Genomic DNA, 27,674 nt, shown 5'->3' on the forward strand with positions numbered 1-27,674 from the left:
CTCATCTATAATTGATTGAGTACACAATTCTGGGGTATTTTTTGGTGAAAATAGGGTATCTGGCCTTGGTTCAGGAACCAATCCCCCATTTATAACATTGTTTCTTATGAGAAAATTAGTTCCAAGTTACAACGTTTCGATTTAAGACGTGGTTTTCAGGAACCGATTGTACCCTACATCCAAGGGCTGCCTGTAGTCTAGTAGAATAAAATCCTGCATCTGTCTGTCTGTCCCCAATGCTTTATTCGCACTCTGATTGGTTGTCTCAGCACCCAAGTACAATGCTGATTGAAACAACCAATCAGAGTGCTCCAAGGGCGTTCCAAACAGGAGGTGGCGGAGGCAGAGCACTGCCATGGTTTGTGGGGACGGAGCTGCCCCCCCCCCCCCCCGGTCCCTGGAGGTGGCGGCGCGGTGTGCGGCCCGTGCGGGGCGGAGGCGGCAGCACGACAAGCTTCTCCCCCTCCCACACGCCCGGGAAGTGGCGGCGGCGCCTGGTGGTTCCAGCCCCCCTCCTCCCCCCATCATTTCTGACGGGCAGTTGACTAGTGTGCATATAAGTGCAGATATAAATAAGTGTGTGTATATGGGTGTGCTGTATATATCCGAGTATGTTTTTGTGTGTGTGAATGTGGATGTCTGTGTATGCATATATGGGAGTGCCTTTATATATGCATCTATATTTACACGTGTAATTATGTGTAGGTATATATATGTGTGTGTATACAAGTGTTGTGTATACGTGCATGTAGCTGTGTATGTGCATGTTTATTAGTATCTGTGTACATGTATGTGTAGGCACGTGTACCTGTAAGTTTGTGTGTGTGTGTACATACGTGTGGATATATGCATGTGTGGTTATAGGTTTGCATGGATGTACATGTGTGTGCATGTGGAGATATGTGTTTATGGACGCATACATGTACATATTTGGCTATTTGTGTGTGTGGAGATATACACATGTATAGATGTGTGTGTATGTGCATGTATACATGTGATTATAACCATGTGGATGTGTGCATATGAACATTGCTGATTAGTTCAGTTGGTTAAAGTGTGGGGCTAATTAAACCAAGCTCACAGATTGGGTCTCCAGTTGGACTGGGTGATCTCTTGAGGTCCCTTCCACCCTTACTTTCTATGAAACTGAAATATCTGTATCTGTGGGTACATACATGTGTGTGTGTCCATGAGCACACATACATGTGGCATGCACACCCCTCCCAGAGGCAGGGCAGGCTCCAAGGAGGGGCTGAGCTGCCCCAACCCCGTGTGCCCATGGGCCCCAGGCTGGTCCCAGGCCCCCATGCCATCTCTGACTTGCAGAGGCTGAGGACTCCGACAATGACATGCCTGAATATGAGAACGTGGTGGTGCCCTGCAAGGATGAACTGCCACCCCCCACCCGGCCCCCACCAGCGCCCCCAGGTACGGAAAGCATCTAGCTACTGCTACTCACCCCCCAGGACTGAGGGCTTGGTTGGGGCTGAGATGCAGCTGCTTCTGTGGGTGAACAGAGCTACTCTTAGCAGCCATTTGGGACAGGATGGAAGTGAGGAGGGAAGGGCTGCAGAACTAGCTGCTGGGTGAGCTGGGTGTGGGAGGGATGAACATACATGGGACCTGCCCACTGCTGTTTTGCAGGCCCTGGGGCCCTGCCGAAGCCAGTGCCCAACACAAGGGGTGGCCGGGTACAGGGGGCCACCTTGGCCCTCGCCCTGTTGCTGGCCGCTTGCTTCCTGATGTGGCTCATGCTCCTCTCACTGGGACTCGTGAAATGTGAGTGCGAATCACAAGCGTGTGTGCACAGAAGCAGCGCCCCCTCCCCCCAAGACATGCGACCCCAGGGTCTTATTCACATCCACTGTGGGGGTTGGGGGCTGCCAGTTCCCACGGGGCCCTGCCAACCCCTCACAGTCTAGCCCCAATGGTCTCAGGGCAGGCAGGAGCTGGGGGATGAATGGCAACAGATGGGGAGGTGCACTGATAGTGCAGTGGGAATGGAAGGATGCATGCATAGGTGGATGAATAGTTAGGTAGCTGGATGGGTGGATGGATGGATGAATGGATGGATGGGTAAGTAGATAGGTAGATGGGTGGATGGATGGTAGTGAATGAGGATAGATAGATAGATAGATAGATAGATAGATAGATGGGGTATATTGCAATGGAAGGATGGATAGGAAGATTTTTTTTTTAAAGAAATTTTTCCTGTTCCAGTCAGCCAAAGAAGATAGACAGCAGATGGATGGATGGACAGAGGGGACTGCAGGGTCAACAGTGGCTGGGGCAGACACTCCTACTATATGCCCCCCACAGTCCATGGGGGCATAGATGAGCTGTGCAGGGATCGGGGAGCCCTGTTTAACTCTTTGTGTCCCTGACAGATGCAGAGCTGAGCGCAGAGCTGAGACGGACTAACACATCCCTGTGGGAAAGGATCACCCAAGGTGGGGGTTCCCTCACCTGTCTGGGGCTGCGGCAGGGCACCCTGAGGGGGTAGGGGCTGAAGCTGTCAGGCTGGCATGGGAGAGGGGAAGCTGGGGTGGAGTGGGAGACCCTAACCCAAGTCTTAGCCCTAGCCTTAGCCCTAAAGAAGCCACATGATCCCTGCCCCTTCCCCCTCCTGAGCTCATCTAAATGATTAAGGTATCCAGGTTGCAGCTGTGTGGTCTAGAAGCAAAAGAAATCTGAACTTGTAGTAGAGGTGATATCTTTTATTAGACCAACTACATTTTTGCAAAAAAAAAAAGAAAGAAAATTGCAATTACATTTTTTTTTTGCAAAAATCTAATTGGTCTAATAAAAGATATCACCTCTCCAATGAGTTCTGGTTCTAAATGATTAACATACTTAAATATTCAAAGCTATTAAAATGTATTCAACCACACTGAAATACAAGCATGGGTCTGACCACTCCAGTCTATCTTCACACTCCAACGTAATGGAATATATTGACAAATGTCTGCATTCAAATCCACACAAGCCCCTTTGAGCATATTTAACTAAAATTTCAAATTTAAATAGGTTTACATATTTACTTAGGCTTGCATATTTAAACATATTTAGACAAGTGTGTTTGCATATTTAAATTTATTTGCATATGTAGGTATATCACCATGTTTAAATATATTTGCATGTTAAAGGTCCTCCGACCCCTGACCCCCCACATAATCCCCACTGAGGTATCCTTACCCCCTTATCAGGCCAACATGTTGGGGGGTCATAACACAGGGAGTCTGGTCTGTACAGGGCTGCCCTCCCCATGGGGGCAGGAGCCAGAGGCAGGGCAAGGGACTCCCATCTGCCTCAACCCCTGTGCCAGGCTGAGCCCAGCAGGTCCACCCTGTGCCCCCAGTGTCCCAGAACCTGAAGGAAGCCCAGAAGAACCAGGGGCAGCTGCAGGCAAGCTTGAAGCTAGGGCATGGCATGGGAAGGAGAGATGGATGGATGGATAAGGCAGCAGGTGGATAAATGGATGGAGGAGTTGAATAGGGATAGACAGAGACAGGGAGAGAGAGAGAGAGATGATGGGTAAGTGAGTGGCTCCTTCCTACCTCACAGGGCACTGCCCAGCTGTACTGAGGTGCAGTCTCCTCTTTAACCCTTTCCTTTCTGTATCTCAGAGAAGAAGCTGGTCATGGATCTGCAACAGATCAACATTTCTCTGTGGGAGAAGATCACACAAGGTGCCCCCCCCCACCCCTCACTGGCCTGGGGCTGGCTTCCCCAAGCAGGGGAGCAGGGGCTACAGCTGCCAGCCAGTCAGCCCAGCATGGGGGTGCAGCCCAGAGCCTGGGGGTTGTGGGGCTGCTGTATACATGGGGATGGGGCAGGGGGAGGAAATGTTGCAACGCTACTCTTTCTGGCAGCTGAGGGGTTAATGCTTGTCCATCGCCCTCCCCCCTCCATAATCCCTGGGTAAAATACCATATTTACTCAAATCCAACATGCACACTTCTCCCCAAAAATTAGCTGCTGGGACTTGGGAGCTGAAGCAGTCTCTTAAAACAGGACATTTGGAGGACAGAGGCCCTGATCCTGCCCATCCCCACCGCTTAAGCTGGGTCATCCCCATGGCCTGCAGCCAAGGGGTTAACAGAGCAGCCACAGGTGTTTTCTCCACCTTCCCCTGCTGCAGCTGCCTGTACCTATCCCAGTCCATGGTTAGTCATATTGTCATGGCTGCGTCTCATCTTTCCCTTCATGCTGCCCTGTGTCCTGTTGGTGTGGGGGCGCATATCATATGTGAGGAAGTGTGGCAATCTGTCCTCTGCCTCCTGATCCTTTCTGTGGCTGTGCTCTAGTCCCCGTGGCCTGGGACAGATGGTTCCCTGGTCCCTGGCTGAATTTTTCCCACCCCACCCTAACCCACAACAACAAAAACCTAAAGACATGCCCCAAATTTGCTTCTAAAACCCTACCCTCCTCCTGGCTTTTTGGTTTCACAGATTTTTGCTGCTCCAATGTCCATTTCCAAGAACCAGTAAAGATTCCCCACTCCCACCCCGAAAATGTTGCCAATAAAAGTGGGGCCAAAAACCCCATTTCCATCCCAGTGTTGTGGGTCGGAGCTGAGCTGGGGGCTGGGGAAAGGGGTCTAAGCTGCACTGAGGCAGCACTGGGGGTCAGATGTGGAGCTAGACCAATGACCAGGGCCCCAGGATGGTGCTGTGGGGGGCAGGGGCTGGGACATAAGGTGAGAGGCTGCCCCCCCATGCCAGGCTGAGCCGAGTGGGTCCCCCCTGTGTCCCTAGTGTCACAGGACCTGAAAAAGACCCAGAAGGGGCAGGCGCAGCTGCAGGGAGAGCTGGAAAAGACACGGAGAGATGTCGGTAAGGCCTGGGGGTGCCTGGGAAAGTGTGGGGGGTGGGGCTGGTGGGTCCTTGGGGATCTTGTTAGGGTCTGTGGAGAGCCCAGGAGGCCCAGGGGAAAGCTCCATCAGGGAAAGACACAAAGAGGAGGGATGACTCCCCACACACCAGGAATAGAGCCAGGTGTGGTGGCAGGTGCATGGCACCAAGTTCCCATGAATGCATAGCTAAGGGGAGCAAAGGATGCTAGGAAATCTTAGCCTCTGGGGTTGTCTCTAGGGCATAGGGGTGTGGGGGGTGGATTCAAGGCAGTGCAGGCCAAGGCAGGGGGTGAGCCCCCCACAGCCAACCTTTGGAGGGCAGCAGTGCTGTGGGGGGGCATGGGCCTGACTGAGGGACCCCATGTCGTGTCTTGTTCACAGCCAAGCCAACGCAGAAGCCCTGAGGAGAGCAGAGGGGGCACGGGCTCCCTCAGACCCCACCTCAACAGAGCTGCCCCCCACCATCAGCTGCCCAGAAAGAGCCTAGACCCAGGTCCTGTGGGACACAGAGACCCCTAGCCTGGGGCATGAGCAGCCTCCTCCCCCCCACAGCCCTGGGGTCTGTCTACACTAGGACTCCCCCATGTGCCCCTGCCACCTCCAGGGACTCAAAGCTCTCCAAATCCTCCCCCCACTGCTCAATGCTCCCCCTCCCCCTGGACTCCTGGATTCCCTAAACCCACCCATGAAATTTCCATGGGGGGCAGCAGCCTGCCTGGGGAGCTGGGATCCAGGAGCTGATAGACCCCCAGTGACTGGTTTGGGTGAAGGGAAGGGCTCCAATCCTGCCTCTGCCACATTGCCATGCCTCAGTTTCTCCACCTGTAAACAACCAGGAGCCCAGCCCAGCTCCGTAGGGCTGGGGGTTGGTAATTAAAGCACCAGGAAAAGCCTTGCAGTTCCACTCATCAGGATTTATTCTCCGGTGTGGCAGAGATTGCCAAGCTGGCCCAGGACCCCTGCATTCCTGCTGTGTGGCCTGAAGTCAGAGACAGCCCCAGACCTGTCTCTGGACAGACAGGCAAGGCAACCTAGCTGGCACAGCCCAGAGCTACCCTCCCCAAGGCAGCCAGCATCCCAGATACCTGGGTTCCACCTGGGTAGGACATGGGGCTCCAGGGTGAGAGCCATCATGACTCCTGGGTTTCATCCCCAGTTGTGCTCTCACACCCTTGATGCCAAAGGGCTGAGGTCTGTCCCAACAGCTTGACTTGGGAGGGAAGCATATCTTGCCAGGCACTGGGTACCCTTCAATGTGCCCTGGGGCGCAACTGGCATGGGAAGGAGTCCTGGGTGTCCCAGGACCCCTCAGCCAGGCCCAGCTTGCCCATGTGAGCTACTGGCACAAGGGCCCAGGTCCCTCACAGACAAAGGCAAGCAAAGCCTGGCACGTGGTGTTGCCCCAGTTCCCACCACACTGAGGGTTGAGGTAGGCGCAGCTGAGCTGGTGGCTAATGCTGGCACTGAGTAACCCCTGGCACCATGACCTGGAAGGAAAAGGAGGAGGCGGGGACCGGGCTGAAGATGGGGGCATTTGGCAGCCTAATCACCACACATCTGCTCACCCAGCCAGCCACATAACCCGTGGCCCATGTCCCCACACTTCCTCCAGCCATCCACCCACCCTATAAGTCCACATACCCACCCACCTACCCTCCCAGCAAACACATCTGCCCACCCGCCCTTCCATCCACACCCCCACCCCACATACCCACCAACCCAGCCCACATTCCCCTCCATCTATCTCTCCACCCCACAAATCCATCAGCACATCAACCCACGCACCCATCGCTCTACCATCCACTCACCCTACATACCCATCCAACTGTCCTTCAACCCACCCATCCATCCAGGGAGGGGGCAACGCCACATGAGCATCACAAGGGCAGAACATGAAGAGACAGGGGGCCCTGTGGGGGTCTCTTTCCCTCCATTATGCTCCCTCCTGGGGTAGGGCAGGGACAGGTGCCCAGAGAGGGGGCAGACGGCACTCACGTGTAGGAGACTGTGGCCCCCTCCTCCCATTGCCAGGTGGTGCTGCTGTTGTTCAGCTGCCGCAGACCAATCCAGTGCTGGCCGGAGCCAATTCTCTGGGTCAGGAACCGCTGCCCAGAGCGGGGCACAGTGTCAGCCCATGACCCCACCAGTCTGGCTCATGGGGTAAGAGGCCTTGTCTTCAGGGCAGGAGGGGCTGGAGAGAGTGGGGCAGGGGTCATAGCTAGGGGCTGGGGGGTTGCTCTGGAGGGTCCGTGGGCTCAGGCAGGGGGGAGCTGCCAGGCAGGGGGTTGCTTTTCCGTGAACCCCTGTGGTTCCTATGGGGCCCAATCCTCCCTCACCTAGCCCCAGCACTGGCCCTTACCTGCTCGGCAGGGCCCTGAACAGTGGCCAGGAGAGCACCATGGTCCCAGCAGGTGGCCCTGGCCTGTGACCAGTCCTGTGACGTTGTGAAGACCCTGTAGCACCGGCCCTGGAAGCCATCCCAGCCAGCAGGGCAACACGGGAGCCCTGTGGGGCAGAGCACTTTCCATGTAGGCTGGTAACCTCCAAGCAGACCCAGGATTGGGCCTATTTCTGAGTGGGGGGGGGATCACCCCCACCTCCCCGTACAATACAGCTGTCCTGTTATCCCAGGATAAAAGTGGACACATGGCACTGGTGGAAACCCCCTCATGAGTCCATAGCTGGCCAACCTGGGATTCCCCATAGGGGCCAGGCACTGCCATAGCCCCCTCCCCCCCAACTATCTTGAGATAATCCATCATGTGTCCCTGCAGATTTGGGAGGGGGGCAGGGGCACACTCACACTTGAGGAGGCTCAGGATGAAGGCAACGGCTGAGAGCAGCAGGGCGAGGCCTAACAGGGCCCAGAGCACGGCTGATCGCCTCCTGCAGCCCCCACGTACAGCTCCTGGTGCTGGTGCGGCCACTGCAACCAACAGCACCAGGTGCAGCGGGGGTCAGGGGAAGCCAGTGACCTGGACTGGGAACAGGAGCTGGGTGGAGGCTTGGAGCCCGGACACCTGAGTTTGATACCAGTGGTGCAGAAGAGTGGGTGGTCTAGTGGGGGGAAGGCCTGGGAGCCCAGATGCCTGGGTTCTACACCAGCTGTGCTGGGGAAGCAGGGTCTGGTGTGTGGAGGGGAGTTGGGATCCTGGGTTTGGGTCTACTAAAGACGCAGGGGTCTAGTAGGTGGAGGAGAGGTTGCAAGACAGGGCACCGGGTTTGTATGCCAGTTCTGCTCGAGGATTGGGATCTAAAGGTTAGAGTGGGGGGGTTAGAAGCCCGGAGGCCTGCATTCTATCCCAGATCTGCTGAAGAAGGGGGAGCGTAGTGGGTTCTGGTGACGGGTGGGTTCAGGAGGCCGGATGCCTGGGTTCCCACCTCAGCTGGAGTCCAGTGGCTAGAATGGGGGTGGTGTGGCTGACAGCTAGGACACCTGGGTTCTCACCAGCTAGGGGATGGAGTGGGATCTAGTGGTTAGAGCAGGGGGGACTAGGATCCCCTCCAGAACCCCCACCCTGGGCACAAAGGACTCACCTGGCTTGGCCTCAGCTCCCTGTGGAGGCTGTGGCTGCAGCTGGGGTAGAGCATGGCTGGGCTGGACATTCACATAATCCCGCTCATCCTCATCCTCAAAGCTGTCCAGGGAGCCTGTCACATCCTCTGCCTCAGTGTCCCCAGGGGGAACTTGAATGCACCTTAAAAGTTCAGCAAGCATCCCCCCCAAACCCCTGCATGAGCAGTGCCTAGGGCACCAAGGAGACTCAGGCATCCCCATATACCCACCTGGCCTGTGGCAGGGTTGGGGCACCCACCGGCCCTGGCGCAGCTCCAGGGTGGGGTCCCTGTGGTGGCTGTAGCTAGAAGGCTGCGTGGCTCAGGAGGGGTCCTGGCTCAGTATCTCACACCAGGCTTGTGTAACCCCACTGCTCTTCCTCTCTTGCACCAGCCAAAAGAGGAAGGCACTGCTTTAACTCCTGCCCTGCCGGCTCTGTCCTGCAAATGCCCCCAGCCCAGGACTGGGGAGCTCTGGGCACTACACAGAGCCCCCAGACCAGAACTGGGGGGGTGCTGTGTGATGTACGAACCTCTCAGGCCAAGATCAAGGAGCACCAGGCACTCTACAGACTCCCCAGGCTGGGATTGGGAAGCACAAGGTGCTGTACAGACCCCCTCCCCACCCCTGGCTGGGTTTGGGGCACCTGGTGCTGTACAGACCCCCAGGCTGATATTGCCCCATGCCCTCCAATCCTGGCCTGGGAGGTCTGTATAGGGCCGGGCAAACCAACAACAGCCTGCAGCCCCCAGGTCACCTCCACTCCTCAGTACCCGGCATTTCCCACCCTCAGGCGTGACTTCCCCTGAGGCGCTTGGGACCCTCCAGACTTCCCCATGCCTTCCCCCTGGCCCCTCTGACCTTCCCCCCGCCTTCAGAGCAGCTTCTGCTTCCCCCCCACTTCAGAGCAGCTTCTGCTTCCTCCCCACCCCCAGCCTTGCCACGGGACCTCATCCTGCATCCAGGGGCTGGGGGAGGATCTGGACTACCCACTGCTAGCCCCTCATAGCCTCTCCCACTGGCTGCAGGGGGGTTGAGCATGAGTGGCCTCCCAGCCTCACTCAGCTGGGACCTGGCTGTGGGCCTGTGGTGTAGAACTTTAATCCAAAGTGATTTACTCCAGATTAAACTCCCGGAGGACCCCCATCCATCCCAGAATGATGTGATGTCAGCTCTGGCATGCAGAGCCGCTGGGGGGAGAGCAGTTGCCATGGAAACTGTGAAGTAGGACTCCCTGGAGTTGAGCTGGGGGAAGATGGGGCCTGGAGCCTTGCAGGCAAAGGTGGAGCCAGAGCTGCGAAGGGAACGCAGGAGTCCTAGGGCCCAATGACCCGCAGCTGAGCAGCCCGCCCTGCAGGCTGCGGGCTGGAACCCAGGCGCCCGGGTGTGCCGCCCTGCAGGCCGCTACCGCGCCAGACCGCGCGCGCCTCAGGGCTGGGCGGGACCCCAGGCGTCCCGAGTCCAGCCCTGACCCCGCAACTGGGACCGCTTGACTCCCGAGCCCGGATGGAACCCAAGCGTCCCAGCCCCTCCCCCCACGGGCCGGGAGGAAGCCAGGGGCCGCCTGCGCTGCCAGGGCGGAGACCAGTCGTCCACCGCCTCTTTTCATTTCTGAGCCACGGTGCACTGGCCGGGGGGATGCTGTGATCCGGAGTGCGGCGCTCAGGGAAGCAGCGTGACCACGTAGGCGAGCTCCCCAGGGTAATTGTCTCTGATATGTCCTCCATAGGAGGTCTATATTGAGCAGATTCTTTTTGGTATTGGGTGGTGGAACCGGAGCGTGCTCCACCCCCTCCATGCATTGACCTGGTATTGCAGTGCTTCCAGGACCGGTGCAAAAAAACAGAAAAAAAAAAAAAAGGTTGCTATGCAGGGGCCCCCGAGAGCCCCGCCCCTTAACCAAGCCACAGCCAGCATCCCTAAGCCCCGCCCCCTCGGCCCGCCCAGGCGAGCTCGCTTCCCCAAGCCCCGCCCCCTCCCCCTGCCTTTCCCGTTACCATGGCGACCAGACGGCCGCCTCGCGCTCGACGGATTTGCGGCAGTGGCGGCCGTAAAGTGCGGAGGGGGCCGGAAGTGGTGGGTGCTGGGTGCGGCGGTGTTGGAGGTCTGGGAGGTCTGGGAACGTGGTTGCTGTTGCCGGCGCTCGTGAGTGTCCGGGAGGAGGCGGGGGAGTGTATGGGGCTGGGGGTGCAATGCGAGGTCAGGGGTCATTGGGGTCGCAAGGGGTGGAAGGGTCACGTGGGCCCGGTCATGGGGTGGGGGTGGCTTGGCCTGGCCTGGCGGTGGAGGGGCCACGCGGGGATGGTAGATGCCTGGGAGGGTCACGGGGATGAAGGGGTCGGCGGAGCAGGATCTTGGACGGAGTTAGGGCCTCCCTGAGGCTCCAACTCCTCTGGGTGCTCCCTGCTCCTTGCTGGCCCTCCCCAGAGCGCCCCTCCAGCAGCTGCCACTGACTCCTTGCAGGACTCTTTAGCAGGTCCTGGCAGGCCCCTTTCCCACATCAGGTACACAGGATCCCCACGTGTACTACTCACCCCTGCCACATGTGGGCTTTGCTTGGGGGAGGCCAAAATGAGGGAGCAAGACCTCCCTAAGGCCCCCCGTGGGTCTCACTGGCTGCTGATATGGGTGGAGTTTGCTTGAGCCACATTTGAATACAAAAGACGGGGAGACTGATTGTCTGTGTTTATGGTTTGAACAGGGGTAGCAGATTCTTATGCTATTGAGAAGAGGGGATAGAGCTGCATTTTATAGGCCAACCAAAGTGGATAGAAATAAATACAGAAATCACAAGCTTTCGTGGGCTGAAATTTGCTGTGAAAGGACCTGCAGAAAGCAGAGTGCTAGGAGTACTGCGTCCAGTTCTGTGCGCCCCATTTCAGGAGGGATGTGGACAACATTGAAAGGGTCCAGAGGAGGGCCACCTGCATGATCCGGGGACAACAGGGCAGACCCTACAGTGAAAGACTGCGGGACCTGAACCTGTTCAGCCTTCACAAAAGAAGGCTGAGGGGGGACCTGGTGACTGTCTATAAACTCACTAGGGGGGACCAGAAGGGTTTAGGGGAGACGCTGTTTCCCCTAGCGCCCCCTGGCATGACAAGGAACAATGGACACAAATTATTAGAGAGTAGGTTTAGATTAGACATCCGCAAGAACTACTTCACAGTCAGGGCGGCTAGGAGCTGGAACCAGCTTCCTAGGGAAGTGGTGCTGGCTCCTACCCTGGGGGTCTTTAAGAAGAGCCTTGATGACTACCTGGCTGGACTTATTTGAGTCCAGTATTTTCTCCCGCCCAGGCGGGGGGTCAGACTTGAAGATCTACAAGGTCCCTTCCAACCCTACTTCTATGATTCTATGAGGAGAGAAAAATTAGAATAGAAAAGATGAGATGGCGGGCGGGGGGGGGTGGGCAGAAGAGAGATGGGTAGGGGGGCAGTGCCAGGAGAGACTAGCAATAAATCCACAGGAACAAGGCTGTCTATACATGTACTCTGGTGTAAGGGGGTGCATTATTATTAGAGCAGCTCCTGCAAGGCTGCTCTAATTAAAACACTGCAGTGTTACATGTATTTGGGGTCCTGCATTTCCAAATGGCCACAGGGTCACTTTAAAGCTTATTTGACAAGTTTAATTAAAGTGCCCCCATTGCCACTTTGAAATGTGGGGCACTGAATACATGTGACATTGCAGCATGCTGGAGCATTCCAATTAGACCCTCCAGCAGACTTGATTAACTGAGTCTGCTCAGACACTTTCTAATTAGAACACATCAGAGCACATGTATAAGCACCCAAAGGAGGTACCAAAGCCAGCCCAGGTAATGGGATACAATTCTACAGTATAGTTTGAACTATACACAGTCCAGTCCATGGATGATTTGTTGTGCATCAATTTCCCTTTCAAATTGTTTTTCTCAAAATTTGCTGCCTGAGAACAGTCCCCCTCAGCTCCACAATGGGATGGCTGGGGAGGTGAATGTCTGCCACAGGCCACCATGTTTTTCTGCAGCTGAGGTGTCTCTTGGTTCTCTTGCAGAGGGATCTGTGTGTCCATGCACACAGCAGAAGGGCATTGTAATAGGACATTAGTGGAGTTACAAGTGCCTTCCCACAACCCCTGCCAAATTGGCAGTAGCTTTTGGCAGCTCAGCTGAAAATCTTTCCTGCCTTGGATGTTATAACCTGCGTTATTTGGCTGGTGATGATATGCTTTGTATTGATGTGGCAGCACAGCAGGCATCTGAGTCCAGTGCAAGGCCTAGTGCCTTGGTGAGAGTGGAGTTAGGTGGCCATGCTGGGGCTGGAAGGGACCTCAAGCAGTTATCTAGTCTAACACCCTGCCTGAGGTAGGATTAGCCCTATCTAAACTGTCCCAGACAATCCATAATCTAAACTCTATGTAAGACTACTATGAACTCTGACACAACACAAAACCTTACAGCCAAACCTGCAACAGGTAAAGCAGAGTAACCATGGTTGTGGCTGGCTCTCTGCCATGACTCTGGAAAAAGTATCCTACGGAAGACAACAGAGCAAAATGCATGTTCTTTTTCTTTGGAGGCAAGTTGTATGCCAGAAAATATGGTCATTCAGTCTTCTTTTCCCACACCTTCAGGACCATGGACTCGCGCTTCACCCGTGGGAAGTCAGCCATCTTGGAGCGTTCCCTGACCCGCCCCAAGACAGAGGTGAGCCTAAGTGCTTTCTCTCTGCTCTTCTCTGAGATTGTCCAGTACTGCCAGAACCGGGTTTACTCGGTCTCTGAGCTCCAGAACAAGCTCTCAGAGCTGGGCCAGCAGGTGGGTGCCCGCATCCTGGATGTGCTGGTAATGCGGGAGAAGAATGGCAAGCGGGAGACCAAGGTGATTAACATCCTGCTCTTCGTCAAGGGGCCTGTGTGGAAGGCCCTGTTTGGGCGTGAGGCCGACAAGCTGGAGCAGGCCAATGATGATGACAAGACCTACTACATCATTGAGAAGGAGCCTCTCATCAACACCTACATCTCAGTGCCCAAGGAGAACAGCACCCTCAACTGTGCATCCTTCACAGCTGGCATTGTGGAAGCTGTGCTCACCTGCAGTGGCTTCCCTGCCAAGGTCACGGCCCACTGGCACAAGGGCACTACCCTCATGATCAAGTTTGATGAAGCTGTGATTGCCCGAGACAAAGCCCTTGATGGCCGTTGACCTTAGGGGGGCAGGTGGGAGTGTGACCAACATAGTCTCATTGTACATAGTCTTCTCAAAGAATTATGCCAGGAATTATGTCCCTCCAGGTTTGTTGTAGCTTGTCTGTGAATGGGAATGAGCCCTGGAGAGAGGGGCAGGGCCTGTGCCCAACTTCAAAGGGAACTGATCCATCTCTCTCTCTCTCTCTCTCCCCCTGGTTTAAAGCAAGAGTGTCAAGGGGGGGGGCCAGGGCCCAGGAATGAGTAGTGACTGCATTAACCCCTGCATTGCTGCCACTCACCCCACAGCTGGAGGTGGACCTAGATCCTGCCTTGGGGACTCAACCAGCCTTAAACCCCTGCTTTAAATTCTTCCTGATGTGTTTTTCCTCTGTCCCCCTGTCCTCACTCAGCTCTTGACCTGTGGTGAGGGGGTTGGTAGGCAAGAGAGGCCCAGCCCCCTCCTCTTGCCACAGATGGGACCCTTTTCTACTGTAATAACCTGCAGGGAACCCTCAAATTGGAGCAGCCACTGTGAGGGAAATGGCTTTGGGGATGACAACAGGAAGAGCCAAGTGTGGGCAGGACACTTAATGAAGAGCCCATTGGTATAGTCCAAGTGGGCTGGGCAGTAATAAGGGGACTCTGGTTGGATTGTACCTACTGGCTCTTTATTAACTAACCTGCCCACACATGGGGCTTCCTGGTGTTGCCCTCAAAATTGTCCCCCCTTGCGACACCTGCTCCAGCCCAGGAGATCCTGGCAACTTGTTACATTCATCCCTACCTGCCTGGCCCTAGTATAGAGGGTGATAGAGCTCTGTTTCTGGCTGAGGCTATATCCCTGGTCTCTTTCTTTCTCCCTCCTGTGGCATGAGCTGCTTGTGTGTCTGAGATGCAGGAACCCCAGCACTTGCCCCGCCAATTAGGAGCCCAGCAGGGAAGGGCTGGACCTGGGAAAAGCCCAGCAGCCTGTGAGACCTCTTGTCTGTCGGCCCTTCTATTAGGGCAACAAGCCTTTGCACTCCAAGCTATAAGCTCACATGTTTTTTTCAGTGTGTGTATATTTCTTTAAATTAACCTTTGGCTGTTCAGCTGGAATAAAGCATTCCCAGTTCCTCTTGGGAGTTCTGTACAGTGCACAGTGCCTCTGATCCCAGCCTGGGAGGTCTGCACAGCTCTTGGTGTGGCCCTGATCTTGGCCTGGGAGGTCCATACAGCACTCGGCACCCCATGCTGTTAGCCTGGGGGGGAGCAAGGTCTATACAGTGCCTGATGTTCCCTAATCCCATCCAGGGGGAGGGTATGTAGTGCCTGGTGTGGCCCCAGTCCTGTCCTGGGTGGGGGGGTCTATACAGTGCCTGGTGTGGCCCTGATACTAGTCTGGGGGGTCTATACAGAGCTTGGTGTGGCCCTGATCATGGCCTGGGGGGGTGGTCCGTACAGCATCCCCTGATCATGGCCTAGGAGGTCCATATTGTACATAGTATCCACTGTTTCTGGGCTGCGAGGGTCCTATAAAGTGCCCCCCACTCCTGCTTTTGCCCTGGTGGTGTCTGTATAGCACCTGGTATGGCCCTGATCTCAGCTTGGAGAATCTTAGATGAGTCCAGGCCTGTCTGAACCATGGAGGCCTTCTTTCTAGCCTAGGCTCTGTGGGGCAGAGCTGGGATACAAAGGCTAGGGGTGGCAGGCAAGGGCTCTGGGCTGGGGCCCCCAGTGCAGTGTCCCCTTGGTCATGAGTTGCAGCAGGAAGAAGGTAAGTTGCGTCTTGTGGCCACAGTCAGGAGGCCTGTGCATGTGACACAGGGTTGGGTTTTCTTGCATTCTTCCTGGAACAGCTTATTCCAGCCAAGGGTTAGTTAAAAGGAACATGCGCACACACACCCTTATGCACACACACATGCTTCCTTGCACATACACACACATGCATGCATGCACCCTTACAGCCAGACACAGCCCTGCACCTGCATGCACACGGACACTCACCTCAACACATACACTTGTGCACCCTTTGGCATACACAAATGTACACACATACACATCCCTACATGTACACACATGCACGTGTGCACACACACTTCAACAGTGTCAGCACTCCCACTGGGGCCTTTGCTGTCCATGACCATATCAGATGACTTCTTCCTTGATCACCCAGGCAGGGGTGGGGCACCTTCCCCCCACTTGCATCCCCTCAGCTGCCCTCCTGCCACAAAGTGCCTTTGAGGCAGGAACACGAGTTGCTGCAGCTGCAGCCAAGGCCCATGGTGCAGGGGGTGAGGGACACGTGCCTAGATGACCATGGGCCCCAGAGTCCCATGGTCCAGTAACCCCAGCCATGAGTTCCCATTGGCTGCCTTGGGGCCTCTCACTTTCAGAAGCTGTCAGTGGCTTGGAGCAGGGACTGGCATCGGGGAAGCTGTGGGATCTCTGGTCCTGAGTTCATCCTTTAAAACCAGGGCCAGTGCCTGGCCCTCTGCTCAGTCTGTCCTGTGTCTCTGCCACTGGCAGGGTGTGGAGCAGGGTCATCAAAATCACTTGGGCTCTGGGAAGGGGGGTGGCTGTGCAGGGCTCCTGGGAGGTGGAGGGGCAGATCTGAGCCCTGTGGGTGGGGGGGATCAGGCTGTGTCCAGTTCCTGACTGGCTGGATCTAGGCCAGGAGTCTTTAGAGGGGTTCCCACCAGCCCAGCCTCACACTCTCACCTGCCCCAGGGGGACCCTGGCTTCCCCAGAGGAAGTTGCCACCCAAAAGGGCTGGCCAGGCCACAGGCAATGAAGCCCCACCCCTGCCACCAGCTGAGCTTCACCCCTTCTCTGACTACTCTTGAGTTTTCCCCTGGGGCACTGGCATGGAGCCAGGGGTGCAGGGGTTTGAACCAGTGGCTCCATGGGGGCAGGCTGCCTGGCTGTGGCCACACAGCAGCAAGGAGTGTAAGCCCTAGATCCTATGGTAGCTGCAGGTCCAGGGAAGGTTTAACAGCTCCTGGCCCTGCCTGGCCAGCTGACTGCCAGTCTGGTGCCCACTTCTGGGTCTGGGTGCCACACAGCCACTGCCTGTGAGCCCCACCCTCTGCCCCAATTAAGCCCCTCCCCTCCTATCTTTAGCCCTACCCCAAGTTTGGCCACAGCTGCTTCAGATATACCCCATCTATCAGCCAATCAGGGAAGGTAGGGACATCAGACATACCCCAGAAGGGATCCAAGACCTGATTCTTGTAGAGGAGAAACAATTTTTTAATCCAGCCCATTGAGGTCTGAGGCCTGAAAAGCAGCTGGGAGAAAACAACTCAGGGAACCCTGCCCCCCCAACTGTGGGAAATATCATAATTCCTCACATGCCATATGCACCTCCCCCCACCCCAGGATCCTGAGGGAGGAAGCTGCATTTCCCCCACTAGAATAGAAGCATGGGGTTGTGTACTCCAGTAGCTGGCAACATGGCAGCTGCATGTCTGGCCCCAGCCAGCAGCAGCAGAGGGGAGCAGCATCCAGTGCAAACCGATCCACTAAGGAGGTGGCAGGAGCTATACGTGCTCTGCTTCCGAGGCCATGGTGGCTGTGATGATGTGGATGCCATAGTGAATGCCTGAAATCTCCAGTGCCTGTAGGAAAACTTGCCTTCCACAGACCTGGTGCAGGTCGGATTTGTGGGGTAGGTGTGTGGTAGGTGAGGATCAGGCTGGGCAAGGCAGCACCCCCTGAGCCCAGAACAGGGTCCTCAACAGTGTCTAGCCACAGGCGTGAGGCTGGTGCCTCCCCTGGCCATGCTCTAGGGGCTGTCCTAGGAAAAGCAGTACTAGGGCTAGGTGCCTGGGTCCACTCCTTACCCCTCCCACCCCCAAGGGCAGGAATAGGTAGCAAGGTAAGTCCAGGGCTGCCCTGCCCTCCAGTGGCCACACTATGAACAGCACATATAAGCCCACACAATGGCATGGTGTACACACAAGTGGGGATCTGTGCCTCTGTACCAGTGGGGACACATACATGCACACGCCATTGCATCCATGTGATCACGATCATGGCCATGCCTATTTTGCATCAGAACCTGAGCCCCGGCCAATCAGGCAAGGACCCGATGCTCCCATGCCGTATCAGAATAGCTCAAAGAAAGAGCCTGGGACACAATTGGCTGGATCAGCCCAGGACAGAGGATCATGGGGCTTCCACAGTCTGCCCCCTCCTGCAGGCAGCGAGGGGTAAATGCCATCCTAGGTATAGAGTTGGTGACAGTAGGACTGAGGTGAGCCAGATGCCTGGGTTTTCTCTGCATGAAGTGTGGAAGGAGGCAACTGGCAAGCAAACAGCTGGGAGGTGGGGAAAGGAAGCCCAGATGCCTGGGTTCCACATACAGAGCCCAGATGCCTGGGTTCCTCACAGGGAGCCCGGACACCTGGGCTCTGCACAGGGAGCTGCACACATAGGTTCCTCATGGGGAGCTGGGACACCTCAGTAACGTCCAGCAGGTCCAGACACCTGGGTCCCACGGTGGTGGTTAGCAGCTCCATTCTTTCTCACAAATCCAGCCCTCCACCTTCCCGGAGCAAGCCGCGTCGTTCCACCTCCCGTGGCTGAGCATCATCACACAGTCCTCCCCCAGGCCCTGGTTGTTGGGCTCCCCGAAGTCCCAGTTTCTGGGGACCCAAGAGAGCATCAGCATCAGCCATGCATTCACGAGGGCACCCTCGTGAAACATGATCTGGCCCCCCATGCGAAGACTGACCAGGGCACCTATCCATGGCCCAGTGCTGTTCAGCAGGTGCCACCAGGTGGTGCCATCACAGCCACCCCCTACTGCTTCCCAGGCAGGGCTCAGTCTTGGAAGGCCTGCTGCCTTGTCACTACCATATTTTCTGGTGTACCACATGCATCCTTCCCACCCCAGTCCACCCCCTGTAAAATCACCTACCCCTCCAAAATCAGGTATGTGCCTTTCCTTAGAAGCATGGAGACACTGGGCACATCAACATGAGAAGCTTACTGAGCAGTAGCCTAATAACACTGCACAGTAGCTTGCCAGTCAAAAAACATGCTAAAACACTACTGTGCAGTGTTATTAGGCTACTGCGCAGTAAGCATCACAAAAAAACCTGCCAGTGCTACTGTGCAATTGTGCATGTTACTGCACACTTAGTTAGTACTTCATTAAGCAAGTACCAAACTAAATGCACATTAATTAACATGTAGATGCACCCACTGTGCTGTAACAACTTTTAGGGCCTGGAAGCAGTAGAGGCAAAGCCTGGTGCTAACCCTTTCACCACAGCTACCGCTTTTCCCATAGCTTTCAGCAGAGCCAGAGCTAGGAAGTATCTGTGGAAGAATCTGGCTTTCTAGCTCCTGCCTTCCAAAGCCAAGGTGTGGGACTTATTTCAGGGGGAGTGATATGTAAAGAAATATGGTAGTTCTGGCACAAATGTTTCTGTCTGCTTGGCTGCACTGACTTTGGGGGAACACTGCTATTGGGGCTGATAGTCCTACAGCTGGGAAATACCCTGCAGACTGTTGGTGTCCTCTGTTCCAGGCCCAGCTACACAAAGAGAATCCCCAGCCTTCCTGTTATTACCACACTTCCCTGCATACCACATGCACCCTTTCCTCCAAAATCAGCCCTCCACAACAGTGGGCAGAGGGTGTCTTAAGTAGGGCATAGGAACTGCAATGCTGGCAGGGGGAACACTGCAATATCTGTTGTGACCTGTTCATCCCCACCAGCCCTAGAGGGGAGTGTGGCTTGCACTGACACTGGTAGTTATAACCCTCTCGCAACAGCTTTTGAATTGGCAGCAGCTTTTGGCCCAGCAGAGGGAAACCACTTCCACCAAATCAAGGCACAGGAGTTATTTGCAGGAGGGGAGGCATATGGTATATGAAGAAATATGGTAATTTCTCTCCCAGGGCAAATATTACAAGGCTTCTTCTTCCCCTCAGCTCAGGGGGGCATCCACCATTTTGTTCCCACCACCTGGTTTCTAGGGAGGAAACCCTGGTTCTCAGTAAGCTTTGTTTAGTCAGCTGGGCCAGCCAGTCCCATGGACTCACGTGTAGGTGGCAGAGCTGTCATCCACCCAGGTGAATTTGCCTTCCTCGCCGGTGTCATGGAGGCCAATCCAGTACTCCTTGCCCTTGATTTTCTGTGCCAGGAAACTCTGGAAGGGGAATGCAAGGTGCTTTCAGGCTCAAATTGATGCCCCCAGCTCCGGGCACAATGTAAGCTGGGGAAACTAAGGCACAAGGGATCCCAGAACCAGGAAGAGATCCCAGTTTCCCAGCCTCAGAGTGGTGGAGAACCCAGGCTTCCCAGGGAGGAAAGATGGGTATGAACCCCTCAACCCCTCCAGCCCTGCCCGTCACTCAGTGCCATTCTTCCCAGACGCCGCCCTCTATAGTAGGTGCAGCCCTCAAACCCCACCTCCACCAAATGCAGCACCCACCCCTCACTTCCCTGTGCCAGGTGCAACCCACACTCTCCATGCCAGGTGCAGCCCCAAGGCGCTTCCTCCTTGTACCAAATGTAACCTCCAGCCCTGCCCCCTATACCAGGTGCCACCCCACAGGCCCCACGCCTCCAGATGCAACCTCAAGCCCCACTCCTCATGTCAATTACAGCCCCGCCAAGGTCCCTCTCCCCCCAGATGCAGCCCCCCCAGGTCCTGCCCCCTGCCCTGCTCCCACCTGCTCATCCGAGTCACTGATTATGACAAGGTGGGCGCCCTGCGCCTGGCAGTTGCTGCGGCCGAAGGACCAGTGCTGGGGGGTGGTGGCGAAGAAGTAGCAGGCACCAGCATAGAGTAGCCAGTTGGGTGGGCAGACGGCGCAAGCTGAGGCTGGGCAGAGCAGGGCAGGACAGTCAGGCTCATGCCCCCAGAGACCACCCACCCCAGCACAGATGGGGAAATTGAGACATGGGGCCTGGCAGGGGCTGAGGTCCTCCCTCGTTTGGCCTGGTGTGAGGGCCAGGCGCCCCACCCTTCCTTCAACTAGAGTTCAAAGATGGGGGTGAGTGGGGGTTGATAGGCAGACAGGAATGGATGGATGGGAGGAGGGGCAGGAAAGATGGATGGGGGCACCCCCTAGTGCCCCCATGGGTACTGCAGCCAGCCCTGACTGCCAGGGAGAGTGTGCTCTGCTGGATACCCCCCGCCCTGCCCCCCAGCCCAGCACCTCCTGCTGCATCCTCCCCACTCTTCCCCTGCTGTGCCAAGTGCTGCACAAACAGACCAAAGCAGACCTGAGGAGGGGGCAGGAGAGTGGGGTCTCACCATTTATGTTCCTCAGGCCAGCCAGTATGCGGTAGGTCTCCTTCCTTAGCATGGTCTGGTCTGTCTGCATCTGGACCTTCTCTGTAGCCACTGCAACACAGCAAGGGTTCAGCAAGTGCGTGTGTGTGTGTGGGGTGGGGGGCGGTAAAACCCCTGGGACTCCTTGGCTGACTGTGTTTCCCTGGGTTGGCATTGCATGAAGCCACCAAGAGCCATACAGGAGCATGTGTATGAGTATGTGTGTACATGTGTGTGTATATGCACATGTGTGTGTGTGTGAATGTGTCCATATACATGTGCATACATGTGTGCAAATGTGTGAGTGTGTGTGCGCGCGCATGGGCCTGCATGTATGTGTATACGTAGGTATGCATATATATATATATGTGTCTACATGTATGCATGTGTGTGGATGGACACATGTGAGTGCATGTTTGTTCACATATATATGGGTGTGTGTGCATGCATGTATGTGTGCACGTGTGAACATGTATACATGCATGTGCATATGTGCAAATACGTGAGTGCACATATGCATACACATGTGTATGAGCACGTATGTGTATGTGCACATGTGTATGCCCCCCTCCCCAGACTCTCAGTAGCCCTGCACCCCTGACCTTCTGCCCCCACCATCACTGTCCCACCCCCAGCTTCTTACCCCCAGGCCCAGGTGTTCCCTACTGCCCAGCCCTACATGCACTACCTGCTCCCAGCCCCCTGCTCACCTGCCCCCACTCCCCCGCACACACTGCTCCCTGGAAGCCAGAGGCCTCTGCCACAGCCATTCAAGAGTTAATCAGCCCCCAATCCCAGAATTTCCCCTCTCCCCCCCCCCGGGGCTGGGGCAGGGGGTGTCAACCCTATACCCTGCTGGGCCCCAACTCAACATGGAAACCCAGTGCTGGCAAACCCAGCACTAGGGTGAAAATTGCCATGGAAAGCCAATGCCAGCCCAGAATTGCCATGGAAACCTAATGCTGGGCCCCAAATCACTGTGGAAACCAGAGCCAACCCCAAATCACCATGGAAACCCAAGGTTGGGCCCTAAATCACATTGGAAAACAGTACCAGGCCCTGAATTACCATGGAAACCCAGTGCTAGGGTGCAATTCACCATGGATACCCAATACCAGCCCTGAATCTCCTGAGAAACTGCTATTACTACCCCCCTTCCCCTCCTCACCCTCCTGCCGCGCGGTCTTCAAGTCAGCCTCCAGGTTCTCCAGCTTCTGGGTCAACGCACCCCCTGGCAAGGGCACAAGCCGAGTCACAGGCTGGGGGGACCTAGGAGTCTGGGATACCTCCACCCCCACCAGGCAATGAGGAGAGGGGGCATGAGGAAGGGGGTGTCCCACTCCTGCAAGGGGGGCCACATGGGGACCCAGGCATCTTGGGGGCACCAGCTGGGCATTGGGTGCAGTGAGGAGGGGACCTGGGGTGGTGGTGGGGGTCTTGGTACAAACCAGTGCCTTGCAGACTGGACTGGTTGGAATGGAGTATCTGCAGCTGCTTGGTCATGTCAGAGCCTGGAAGAGACAGGGACGCCTGAGCCCTGGGAACCCTTGTTCCCTTGGCACCCACATACTTGCTCAGTCCCCTGGGCGCCTTCCCCCCACACCGCTGGCTGCAGGACAGCCTCTTCATTAGCTCATGAGCACTCCTGAGAGCTAATGAGGCCTCCACCTCACTCCCATCTGGCCTCCATCCCCATTCCCAGCCTCCAGCCCACCCTGGGGTTTGTACAGCACCATGCACCAGCCCATTGTTGGTTACTGCTTGGGGGGCTTGAACACATGCCCAACTGCTGGGGCATGGGGTGGTCTGGGGGGGCTGTCCCTGATGTGTCTGAACCCACATTTCATGGCTTCAAATCAACCAGGGGCTGGGAACAGACTCTAACCAGGGCCTGGGCCCAGCCATGTGACTTCCAGAGCCAAGCTGCCTGAATGTACATTTCTGGGTGCTGCCCAGAGCCGGGGGCCAGCTCAGGGAGCCTTGGAGACCCGTGGGGCTGGGACCCAGGCTGGACAGAGCTAGACAGTGCTTCTGGGGTCATGGAGCTAGCTGGGGAATCGGGATCCCAGTGGTATCCAAACCACGGATATCGGAGTGGATCCAAGGGGTGGGAACTGGACAGTTGCCCCCTTTGACTCCTGCTCTAGCCAAACCAACTGCCTGGGAGGGGGAACCAGCATTTCTATCTAGGCACTGCCTAGGGAGTCAGTTGACTCCACAGTTCATTGCTGTTCTCTGATCCCTGCTAATATCTTCACTCCACAGGTGTTAACAACCCTCTCCCCTTGTTGATGGGCTTGATGTTCCACTACTCAAGATAGCTTTTCTTCTGCCCTTCTGCTATCTGTTAGCCACTCCTGGGAATGTCTCTGTCCTTTTCCCAGCCCTGCAGGGTCTCCATAGCTCTAGTTAAAAACCTTAATTCAGGTGTGGTCAGATTAAATCAAGTGTAGAAATGGCTGATAGGGAACCTTTGGAGGCACTAGTAAGACCCTCAAGAAGGCTAGATTTTGTTTAGGAATTTGAATAAGAGACAGACGTTTAACTACAATGATTACATGATTAATGAGACCAGATCTTTTGATGATGTTTTACTCTATTTTGCCTGGGTCCGTCCCATCTGGAGCAGCATGCGGGTGAAGCCGGGTTCCCACATGCTGCTGGGGACGGGAGGAAGCCGGCCGGGTCTGCACCGGCCAGTAGAAGTGGCGGCAGAGCCGTGTGCCACTCAGGACGGGACGAGCCCAGCCAGAGTGGCAGGGGCTTAGGTGCATTTCCCCCCCCCCCCCGCCTGTACTGGTCAGTCCCGAGCGGCACATGGCTCCACCGCTGCTTCTGCTGGCTGGTGCCAACCTGGCTGGCCTCCTCCCATCCCCAGCAGCACGTGGGAAGCCAGCACGGGGCGCCCGGCAGACGAGGTCTTGGCGTGACCTCTGTGGGGCAAGGTGGTGGGCCCCGCGGTCCGGGCTCGCAGCGCTGAGGCCACCGGGGCTGCGTGCACGGGCAGCCAGGCAGCACGGTGAGCAGGGCCATGCGGGCGGGTGGGCAAGGGGCTGTGGTGCAGCGGCCGCCTCGCTCCAGCCCCCCCTCAGGCAGCGCCGGCTCCTGGGGCTACGCTGCTCGGGGGATAGAGATGTGGAGTTATTTATTTCTCCCCTTCAGACTCTGGGGCAGTAGCTGGCTGAAGAATGGGTCCCTCCTGCCCCTGCCCACCAGCAGCTACCATGAACCTTGCAGTAACAGGCAGGTGCAGTAGGGCTGCACAGGCAGGATCTCTCTGGCCCAGGACAAGAGGGTGTTTGAATATGGCTTGGCAGCCCACTGGGTGATAAAAGGTTCATGATCCGGCCCCACATTCAAAAAGGTTGGACACCCCTGGTCTATGTGATGAACCATTTGCACCCTCCCTTTTCCAGATCTGCCCATGGACACAACAGACTGGACAAGATGGACCCACGGTCTGACCCAGTCCAGAGCAGTTCTTATGTTCCTCTGTTCTGATATCCTCTAGTGCTAGTCCCAACATGTTAGTAAAGCGTGAGGCTTCTCTTTAACTAGAGAAACATTCGTTACACCCCACTTTTCAAGATCCTAGCTCTGACCATGGAGGAATTTCTGAGACTAAGCCCAACCCAGCTGCGGTCACACCTGAGGTCATGCCAATAACATGCCAGCCTGGTGGTGGAGGGATTTACCATTGGCTTTTAACAGGGCCTGATCCATTCTCAGCTTCTCCAGCTCCCAGGACATCTCAGCATCTGCAGAGGCACAGGGAGTTGTCAGGCCGGAGAGAGGAGGTGGGGGGGAGGGCTGGACTGCCCCCACCTCAGCCCTCCTAAACCACCCCCTTTCCCTGGCTTGTAACCCCCAAATGCCAGAATGGGAGAATGAGGGTCCCTCCCCCATCACGGGACTCTGAGAGTGGAGACTGTGTGGGGGTATAGAAGAGGACAACTACAGCATGGAACCCCCCAGGGGCCCTGTTTGGGGTTGGGAGAGGCTGAATTAACCCCATCATGCCCAGCCCCCCCACTGCCACTTACACTTTCCGATGACAGTGGCCAGCAGCACAGCCCAGAGCAAGAAGGACACAGCATGCACAGCATAAAGCACTAACACAGGGCGGCCTCCCCCACCCAGCAGCGCCCCATAACCTGCAAGACAAGAGGGTATGCTGGGGGCATAATAGCAACAGTCATACCCCCCCACCCCCACCCCAGCGTTGCGGGTTCAAAGCTCCCCCAACACTCCCACCCAGGCCAGGATTTGAATCCACAGCCCTGACCAGCCACTGCGGGGGGCCTGCACCTGGAGCTGTGCCTTTAGCATTAGGAGGTTGCAGACTGGCCTGACCCTTGACTTTTGACCTCCTGCAAACTGCACCCATCCCCTGAGAGACCCTAAGGGGGCAGAGGGGAACCTGACAGAGGGAGGCATCGAACCCAGGCCAGGAGGGGCTCTGAGTTGGATGGGGGGATGCCCACCTCGGGTCCCACTCCATGAGTGCTGCTCCCCGCTGGCATTGCATGCCCCCCCCAGCAGTGTGCAGTCCCCCTCCCCTCCCCCCCGGAAGCCCTCTCCCCTCCCTCCATGCTGTGGTCAGCAGGCCCAGAAGGAGGAAGGAAGCAGCTGCCCCTTGCCCAGCCCCCACCTGGGGCAGAAAGAGGAAGTAGTGCCCCCAAACCATACTGGGGGAGGGGGCAGGACAGCAAAAGGGGCTTGTTGGGGGTGCATGTAGGTGACATGGCCGGCAAGGCAGCAGGGTTGGGGGGGTGCAGTGCAGCCCCCCCCCCCCAAACATTGAGCTGGGCACAGAACAGGGGAAGGGGCAAGGATTCTCCATCTTCAACCTCCCTCCACTCACACCAACCCCCACAGGCCTCCCTCTCTCCTCACACCCCACCTGTCCATGCTTTCATCTGTCTATTCACCCTCTTCCTCCACTTCAACTCATTTCTCCATCCATCCATTCCCATCTACTCCCTTCCTCTCATTCCATCCCTCCCTACACCCCTCTATCTGTTCATGTCTGTCCATCCATCCCCACACCCTATCTGTCTGTCTATCTATCACCCCACTATGTATGTATGTATGTATGTATCTATCTATCCATACAGCCTTATGCCCCACCTCTGTCTGTCCATCTCTGCCACCAGGCAAAACCCTCTCTGTCTGTCCCTCTCCCCCCCACCACCCCCACAAGCTGGTCCAAGAACCCCCATCCATGTTAATGCAGAGGATTCCCCAGCCTAGTCCAACTGCAGCCCTGCCTTGGCCTCCCCAGACCCCCTGAGACTCAGGGTCCCCCTCTTGCTGCCCATGGGTAGGGGGCTTTACCTGCTGTCCCAGCCCCCATGCTACCCGCCATGTTCTGGGGCTCCTGGCAGCGCCGGTAGATGCCCACTGGAGCCATAGCACCGCCCTCCTGCTCCGGGTTTTATGCTGAGGCCGCAGACACTATGCGTGGGGGAAGTGTTTATGTATGGTCTCCTTCCTGTGGGCATGGCCAGAGCCTCTGCAACCCCCAGGCAGGGAGCTGGTGAGCATTCGTGGAACTGGGGAATACAGCTGGCATGCCCCCCTTTGGTGACTCAGGATAGCTGTACCCATCAGAGGAAGACTCTCCAGCCACCCAGTCCCTCCCTTCCTCCATCAAGCTACCCTATCCCACCCCCCATCCAACCATCCATCCATCCATCCAACCCCACCCTCAGCCATCCATTCATCCATCCCTACCCATCCACCCACTCAATATCCATCCATGCATGCCTCCATCCACCCTATCCAACAACACTTCCACGTTATCCATCCCTCCATCCCATCCATTCTTTCTCCATCCCCTTCTTCTCTTCTCTTCTTACACATATTGCATAGTGACTGCAAAGCCAGAAAGGCCCATTCCCCCCTCCCTCCCTAGCAGAGCCCTGCAGCTGCTGAATCCACAAAAAGGCAGCAGGATGTCCTGGGGGCCAGAAACACTGGAGAGAGCTGCAATAGTTCTGGGGAAGAGGCTAGTTTCACAACCTCCAAGCCAGGCTGCTGGGAAGCCCCACGGTGGGGATGGCGAGGGTGGGGGAGTTGGAGGAGTGGCACTTCCACTAAATCCTAACTCATGCCAGGCCTGGCCACAACCCTCTTGGCTGGGGGTAGAACTACATGCAGCTATGTAAGAGGGACCAGGGGAGGGGAAGACAAGTTGTGTTGGGGTAGGACAAGGGGCTATAGGTGGAAAAGGCCCCAAATCACTCCAAATTAAGTAGGAAGGACTCCAAATTGAGAGATTTTCCTCCCACTGGGCTCTGCCCATCTCTCTTAGCTCTGTGCCTACTAGTTTGTACAGCACAGTGCAGAGAACAGGCCATCTCCATTAACCTCCACCCCCTGCAGGGACTGGCAGACTGTTCTCAAACCGTCTCTCCATGGCTAGTTGTCTGGACAAGATGCCCCTCCAGTTCCCGCAACCCAGCCACCCCAATCCTGTCCCCAGGGCTCAAAGCATGGAGGGAGCATATCCTTTTGGCAAATAGTAACACAACACAAGGAACCAAAGCAGTGAGGAACCAATGATTAGCTTTCCTGCTTCATACATGCACCCCAATGTTGGGTGTGGGGGCAGAGCTGATTTGGGGGAGAGAGTTGCACATGGTATGCAGGGCATTATGGTACTTTGCCACCATTGAGAAAGGTTAAAAAGCAGAGAAACAGCATTTCCCAAGGGGGCCAGAGTCCAACATGATGGGACCCTGCTGACGGTTCAATATTGAAGCATTTCCCCTGCCAGATGGGCGCCTTTGGAGAGGAAGTTGCAGAGGAAGTT

The 27,674-nt window shown here is 56.2% G+C and overlaps 4 protein-coding genes and 1 pseudogene across 5 annotated transcripts; 3 read left to right on the forward strand and 2 right to left on the reverse strand.

Moving 5' to 3' along the window:
• The first annotated feature begins 507 nt into the window (after positions 1–507).
• On the forward strand, positions 508–5,590 carry LOC149858646 (uncharacterized). Its single transcript, XM_090060438.1, has 6 exons — positions 508–1,428; positions 1,645–1,779; positions 2,388–2,450; positions 3,627–3,689; positions 4,758–4,835; positions 5,237–5,590. Exons 1-6 carry the CDS (start codon positions 1,350–1,352, stop codon positions 5,257–5,259), a joined length of 441 nt encoding a protein of 146 aa, XP_089916564.1. The 5' UTR covers positions 508–1,349; the 3' UTR covers positions 5,260–5,590.
• Positions 5,591–5,753: 163 nt separating this feature from the next.
• LOC149858647 (uncharacterized) lies at positions 5,754–10,956 on the reverse strand. Its single transcript, XM_090061574.1, has 8 exons — positions 10,946–10,956; positions 10,409–10,592; positions 8,642–8,723; positions 8,393–8,506; positions 7,659–7,781; positions 7,215–7,360; positions 6,851–6,960; positions 5,754–6,342 (listed from the first exon to the last, which is right to left on the reverse strand). The coding sequence occupies exons 1-8, from the start codon at positions 10,954–10,956 to the stop codon at positions 6,192–6,194; spliced, it is 921 nt and encodes a 306-aa protein (XP_089917700.1). The 3' UTR covers positions 5,754–6,191.
• Positions 9,615–14,720, forward strand: TRAPPC5 (trafficking protein particle complex subunit 5). 2 transcript variants are annotated; one of them, XM_090060441.1, is made up of 2 exons: positions 9,615–10,112; positions 13,029–14,720. In XM_090060441.1, exon 2 carries the CDS (start codon positions 13,033–13,035, stop codon positions 13,597–13,599), a length of 567 nt encoding a protein of 188 aa, XP_089916567.1. In that variant the 5' UTR covers positions 9,615–10,112; positions 13,029–13,032; the 3' UTR covers positions 13,600–14,720. The 2 variants fall into 2 exon arrangements, with proteins under 2 accessions (XP_089916567.1, XP_089916566.1); XM_090060440.1 differs by lacking the exon at positions 9,615–10,112 and adding an exon at positions 10,453–10,556.
• Positions 10,100–10,254, forward strand: LOC149858649 (U2 spliceosomal RNA; annotated as a pseudogene).
• Positions 14,721–16,695: 1,975 nt separating the features above from the next.
• LOC149858650 (C-type lectin domain family 4 member G-like) lies at positions 16,696–26,513 on the reverse strand. Its single transcript, XM_090060437.1, has 9 exons — positions 26,195–26,513; positions 24,901–25,011; positions 24,553–24,615; positions 22,306–22,368; positions 22,026–22,088; positions 20,840–20,929; positions 20,253–20,404; positions 19,620–19,726; positions 16,696–18,211 (listed from the first exon to the last, which is right to left on the reverse strand). The coding sequence occupies exons 1-9, from the start codon at positions 26,268–26,270 to the stop codon at positions 18,073–18,075; spliced, it is 864 nt and encodes a 287-aa protein (XP_089916563.1). The 5' UTR covers positions 26,271–26,513; the 3' UTR covers positions 16,696–18,072.
• Between the last annotated feature and the right edge of the window lie 1,161 nt (positions 26,514–27,674).

The sequence above is a fragment of the Crocodylus siamensis genome, chromosome 8 (genome assembly GCF_052110815.1).
Source record: "Crocodylus siamensis isolate JL-2025a chromosome 8, ASM5211081v1, whole genome shotgun sequence".
NCBI classification, from domain to species: domain Eukaryota; kingdom Metazoa; phylum Chordata; order Crocodylia; family Crocodylidae; genus Crocodylus; species Crocodylus siamensis.

What these genes read in the sequence shown, in the direction of transcription:
- LOC149858646 (XM_090060438.1), top strand. Translation starts at nt 1,350, where the DNA reads ATGCCTGAATATGAGAACGTGGTGGTGCCCTGCAAGGATGAACTGCCA. An exon ending in CTCACTGGGACTCGTGAAAT is followed by an intron (nt 1,780 to 2,387) that starts GTGAGTGCGAAT and finishes TGTCCCTGACAG; the next exon opens with ATGCAGAGCTGAGCGCAGAG. An exon ending in GTGGGAGAAGATCACACAAG is followed by an intron (nt 3,690 to 4,757) that starts GTGCCCCCCCCC and finishes CTGTGTCCCTAG; the next exon opens with TGTCACAGGACCTGAAAAAG.
- LOC149858650 (XM_090060437.1), bottom strand. Translation starts at nt 26,270, where the DNA reads ATGGCTCCAGTGGGCATCTACCGGCGCTGCCAGGAGCCCCAGAACATG. An exon ending in GGCCCTGTTAAAAGCCAATG is followed by an intron (nt 22,369 to 24,552) that starts GTAAATCCCTCC and finishes TGTCTCTTCCAG; the next exon opens with GCTCTGACATGACCAAGCAG. An exon ending in GACAGCTCTGCCACCTACAC is followed by an intron (nt 18,212 to 19,619) that starts GTGAGTCCATGG and finishes TTGGGTCCCCAG; the next exon opens with AAACTGGGACTTCGGGGAGC.
- LOC149858647 (XM_090061574.1), bottom strand. An exon ending in CATCCTGAGCCTCCTCAAGT is followed by an intron (nt 7,361 to 7,658) that starts GTGAGTGTGCCC and finishes TCTGCCCCACAG; the next exon opens with GGCTCCCGTGTTGCCCTGCT. An exon ending in TTCAGGGCCCTGCCGAGCAG is followed by an intron (nt 6,961 to 7,214) that starts GTAAGGGCCAGT and finishes CGCTCTGGGCAG; the next exon opens with CGGTTCCTGACCCAGAGAAT.
- TRAPPC5 (XM_090060441.1), top strand. Translation starts at nt 13,033, where the DNA reads ATGGACTCGCGCTTCACCCGTGGGAAGTCAGCCATCTTGGAGCGTTCC.